Raw genomic sequence first — 5,765 nt, 5'->3', positions numbered from 1 at the left:
AGGACTTAGCCCTGTGGGACACTGCTTGTGACCGGCTTGGAGTCTGACATGGCACCAGCAACTCTAACCCTGTGGGTTCTGTCCTTGAGCCAGTTTGCAACCCATCTTGTGACATATGGGTTTACATTTAAGCTGGTGAGCTTTTCTATGATACCTGAGTGGGGTATTGTGTCAAAAGCTTTTGCAAGGTCAAGGTAGGCTGTGTGAACTGCCTTACCCTCATCAATGGCCTTGGTGACTGTTTCAAAAAACTTGACCAAGTTCAAGAGGCATGATCTGCCCTTGACAAAGCCGAATTGGGTAGGATCCAATGTCTGGTTGTAGTTAACTAGTTCAGATCTGACGAGAAAAGTCTTCCCATCTCCAAAAGATTACAGTTACCATTTTGGTTTAAAAGTAAAGTGTTTCCAGGTGTGGCAAAGACGGTTGTGTGGCCTCAAACAAAAGGCATCCTATTACATAAGCAGCAGCTTGAAAGGAACTTTACTATATGGAATACCCCAAAGAATGTTGTACCTCATCTATGATAACTGGTGCAATATAAAGACATTTGTAAGGATGATAAAAGGGCAACTCCAGGTAGAAAAGGTCTATTACACTATCACTTTAATGATTAGCTATTATTTTTGTGGGGGCAGAAGTTAAACTAGTAATAAAAGTGTACTGTTTAACTGTTTTATAATTCAGTAAGAAACAAAGTAAATTGTGTATCATTTTGAGAAGGGTAGCAACACTAGAGAAGGTAAATACAATTTTTGGAGCTACTGCTATCATATGGCTCCTAATAAAACCTCACTATCATATCATCATATCAGTGTACAATGACTCTGTCCATTTTAGCCATGGAAGCTGAATGCCCTCTGTGTTTCAAAGATTAAAAAAATAAATAAATAAAATAAAACTTTTAAGCAAACATGAGTGCAGTCAAAAATATAAGCAATCTGCCCCCCGAGTAATAATCTCTAAATATTTCAGAGGCAAAGATTAATAACTTTATAATTTGTTTGCAAAACTTAATATAAAATGCTAAGACACTTCACTTAAAATGTAAAGAGCTATCTGCAATCCAACATAATTGCAATATGAATAAATCTTTCTTTGTCCATAAAAGGTGTTCCTGTACAAAAACAATTGATATACAAAAAAGGAAAATTAATAGATGAGTTATATTTATCTTTTTTTAAATCAATAAGTGTTCTATGTATCACTCTTTTAACAATATATACACATATATTTTATTTTAACAGATGCACACACACATGTACATACGCACACATATCTCGCATAAAGATTTTGTTAAAGACAATTTCATTTTTCATGTGCTTACATTTATACACTACTTGCCAAAAAGTCTGTAAGACTCTAAAGAAAGAACGGTGTGCTTTTCACACTTTGTTGGGGTGTGCTGGGCGTACAAATCTGTTTCCTCAATATGTGGCACTGCTGAAAGCCATGATTTAGTTTTCCTTTTTGAACGCAATACTCTTCTGTTCATATTCAGCTCAGTTCAGCAGTACGGCAGCACCCCTAGCTGTTTAGTGAATTTACTAAAACAGTCTTGTGCAGATTTAGCTTACCCCTTTAGGGAACTCTTGTATTCTTTTATTAGTGTTTTGACCCCAGTCTTAGATTTAAAGAGCACTTCCCTTGAGAACTTACTATGAGAATTGAGAAGGTGTTTTGCAGTACTTAAAATAATTGTTCGGACAGGTGAAGTTATAGACAGAGAATTGTAACATGAGCAGTTCATTTACTTTGTTTTGTTCAGAAATGAAAATAGCAGCATAAGAATGTTTTCAAGCTCTGGCTTTGAGGCTTGCAAAATAAGTAGCTGCAGAGGGTTAGAGCTATGTAAACAAACAATCTCAGTGGGCAAATTACAAGCCTGCAGCAAGTGGCCTGTATTTAACGTTCGCCTTATATTCAACTCTTTAGTGATGCCTGAAAGGAAGACCAATTCCCCTTCCCTTAACAATTACTGTTCAGCAAAGTTGCAGTTTCTTCAGCTTTGTGCTTTTTCTTGTGATAGAGAAATTCTGAAACACCTTATTTCTAGTGCAGTGTTTTTTCATTCCTGAATTATGAACCCTATGTCAGTGGAAAATGATGGCTATAAACCCATTCAAGACTCCAATGTTACACCCCCCTCCCTTGACTAAAAGAGCTATAATAAACAGCAATAAAAAAAAAAGTATCATCAGTAGATCGGTTAACTGCATGTTCTGAAACAGAGGGGGATATATTGATGATGTTTTCTTCACTGATAGTAATAACACACTCTCTGTGTCCCGTTCAGGGCAAAGTTATTAATGTGTGGAACTCTTTAGTCTCCACAGTATGACATCACAGTCTGTTACTGTACAACAAACTGAGGTGTCAATCAATGAGAATTAAGATGGAAGCCTGTGGCATGGGAAAATGAATTTGAAAAAAAGAAAAAATTGTTTTCTAAATGCATTATTTATCCAATCTGACTAGTAACTAGTAAGGATTTATCTGGCATTCCCACGCCCCTGCAGTCAGTCAAAGCCTTCTGACTGGATATCATGTGGCTGAGTTATCTGTCACCTATGGCACACAATGGTGATGTTATCTCTTGTGAATGGACTGAACTTCTATACTGGCTTTGTGGGAAACTACCTGACTGGGACCAGTAATGGTACAGGGTTAAGTATGACATCACCTGCTTAATCAGTGATCACATACCTTCTCCACACTGGCAGCCATATGCAATTTGCAAGATAGTTTTTTTTCAAATGGGCAAGTTACAGCTAGCCCTGTTTTGCCTTGGTTTAACAACCGAGCCACAATGACCCTTATGCTCAATTAATAAATAAGGATTAAAGAGTGTGGATTATTATAGATTCACACGCTCATTATATGACACTTTCTGAGGTACATGTAAGTGACTTAAATGATATACAGGTGCTAATTTGAATACTTACAGTACAAGTTACATTTTACTGATTTTTTTTTTTACATTGTGAAACAAGTCAGACTACTACAAAAGAGGGGAAAAGAGAAGAAAAAAGATGTTTTTGCAGGGGCCTTGCACCTCTACACCCAACTTAATTAAATATACTGACTCCATGGTCGCATAACAGTGGGGGGAAAAGTAAAAAAAAACATTTCACTTGCCCAATATAAGTAGATCAGGCTTTAACATACTGTCCCTTAAAAGTATGGGCAAATGCCACTTGTTGCAACCAAACTCATTTGAGAGTAGGCCAGCTAACTTAAAAAAAACATGAGAGACATAGTTAAACATCCTGCACTACAGAGTCTGCATTGCGTGACTCCAAACACTAAAAAGCTCCTGATGTCATCTTATATTCAGAGTGTGCCTGAAATAAGTGGAATTAGTTTGTATTTAGTGGGTTCACTGTCAGTGGTATAGATGGACCTGTGAAAGAGTCATCATATTATGTAGCAAACGTCCACGACACAGCATGTTCACCTGTTTCCTTCTCCCTAGCAGATGTGAAGAAAACAGAATTGGAAACTGTGTTATGTATCTGCTGTACATAATATCTCCATTTCCAAAGTTTACCTCTATACTTGAGTCATTGACTGGTTCAGTAAACATTACCACACAGGACCAGCCAAAAAGGTTATAATACATTTGACCTAAATTTAATTTTCAAAGCACACAGCAAGCTGAAATGGGATTTTTTATATTTGCATAACAGATACCTAGAGATGTCATCAAGGTTTTATCTATTAAAGATTGCAGAGACTTAAATTACAAATGTTGTGTGCATCTCAGAAATGGGACCATAAAGCATTTTTGTCATTGACTTTACAGTGTAGCATTAGTTCTAGGCTTATGTTCTGTCATGGATTTAGTCCTTGGCTTTTATATCAGGTGGAAGGGCAGCAAGACAAACTACAGGCCAGAGCAAACAAAATCATTTGTAAATATGTCCAAGGTCATTTGGTTGATTGACGCTGTCTGCCTCACCTGGTGTGTCCGTCCATGACATCTGACCAGACTTTGCTGTACTCCTTGTTACTACAGCACTGCTCAGGCAAAAAGGATAATTCAGGACAGAAAAAAAGCTTCACATGTGTAGAACATCTTCTAGTACCATTCAGGTGGTTATTGCTGTTGTTAATGCATCCACTGCCAGGTTATGAACATTTCAATGCAGCTGTTGGAAGGATAGAACAGGTGGCATCACAGACAATATCACTCTGTGGAAGTCTTCCTTGACAAGGACTTTTACTGTAAACAACAGTGCCAGAGTCCGTAAAGGATTAAATAATTATAGCTAATGAATATCTACGGGAAGATAATTTAGCAGCTGAAACATTTTGATCTGGGGTGAGATCAGTCCTGGAGAGTGGCTCCTCCTTCATCTTGCATTTTCCTGGACTCCTTCTGAAACCATTTTTTGTGCTCGATGTTTTGTTGTTTGAAATGTGGGAAGTTGGCAGAGTGGAAGCTCTTCAGATTTTTCATATCCAGAGAAGAGTGAGCTAGAGAGAAGGAGGATGTCACAGGTTTGCTACCGTGAACAGGAATTACAGAAAAGGGTGCTTGAGAATTTGGTGTAGCTCTCTGTAAAGGTGTTCTAAATGAGTCGTATGATGGTGAAAGCAGAGCATCAGTGGTACGTGATGTGACTGAAAATGATGTCATCAGGGAATGTTTGGAAGAACTGGGGGATCTCCTTGCACCAGAGATCAGTGTAGGTATGGCTGTCCTACCAAAAGCAGGCATCTTTGCAACTGGAGAAGACGTCTCTTTCATCCCACTGCCTCGTTCAGATGTCCTATTGGCCTACAAAAAGTTGAAATTCCAGAAGGGGAAGAAAAAAAGAACTCTTTCAGAAGCAGCATTTATCAGGTCCACAGCTGAACAGGAACAACAGGATTCAGCAACACACAGGGCACGAGGAACGAAGGCTGACCAATGGTTTACTAGATGAAGATGCCATCAAATACACAGGCAAGCAGGCAAACAGGCAAGGCAAGGAACAAGGAAGGGAAAAGAAGAAAAAAGAATTACAAATTTATTTGACACAACATGCACATAATGCTAGAACAATGCCTGCCATGAGCATGTCAACACAACATGCAAATAATGCTAGAACAATGCCTGCCATGAGCATGTCACTGATTAATGGGCTAAATTCCTTGCAGTTGTTATGCTCAGAATTTGGTGATTATGGCTACTAAGAACAGGAAGGTTCAACTTCTACAACAGCAGCACAAAGCTGACACACAAGGCAAACACCTAGACACATGAAGACACTTGTTTTGCGAATTGCTCAGTAGCTGCTTTGACCTCATCTTGTACTTTTTTTATGATAGCACCATTTCTTGAGCCTTTAAATGAAATGAGTACCTTTTCATTTTCTTTGCTATCCACTACACATCCAGCTATATCCTGTGTATTTAATAATAAATACCATATGAAATTATTTGTAGCATAAATTCTCTACTGAAATATTATGTAGTTGAACCATGACGTGCTTAAAAGTCAAAGAAGTGAAGGGTGCTATTGCAACTCTGCATTACAGAATTGTAGTTTGGTAGTGTTTGGTGAAAAACAGCTGAAACTCAGAGATTGCTGCTGTAATTGGGTTTCCTGTCTGCCTGTCATATGCAGCAGTTTAAAGGTTATTATATTAGTTGGCTGGATGGGGCTTGCCACCACAAAAAATATATCTTTTTTGTGTGTGACATACTTCTTACAAAACATGCAGCTGTATCACTTGATAGATTTTTATATAGTTTCATAAGAGTTTATCTTCCTTAGC

The 5,765-nt window shown here is 38.1% G+C and overlaps 1 protein-coding gene across 2 annotated transcripts in view; it reads right to left on the bottom strand.

Annotated features, from left to right (window-relative positions):
- Nucleotides 1-243: 243 nt before the first annotated feature.
- SRCIN1 (SRC kinase signaling inhibitor 1) overlaps nt 244-5,765 on the bottom strand; it is a 2,370,959-nt gene continuing 2,365,437 nt past the window's right edge. Inside the window, exon 19 of one of the 2 annotated variants that reach the window (XM_044055283.1) lies at nt 244-4,783. Coding sequence is in view for 1 of the 2 variants with exons in the window: in XM_044055284.1 (XP_043911219.1) it covers nt 4,921-4,923 (3 nt within the window). In the remaining variant the exon portion in view is untranslated. Of the gene's footprint in view, nt 4,924-5,765 lie in introns of both variants that reach the window. The other variant, XM_044055284.1, reaches the window with a different exon arrangement.

This window comes from Protopterus annectens, chromosome 13.part0 (genome assembly GCF_019279795.1).
Source record: "Protopterus annectens isolate FY-2018-M chromosome 13.part0, PAN1.0, whole genome shotgun sequence".
In the NCBI taxonomy this organism is placed as follows: domain Eukaryota; kingdom Metazoa; phylum Chordata; order Ceratodontiformes; family Protopteridae; genus Protopterus; species Protopterus annectens.
This window is presented reverse-complemented; position numbering and strand designations above follow the sequence as displayed.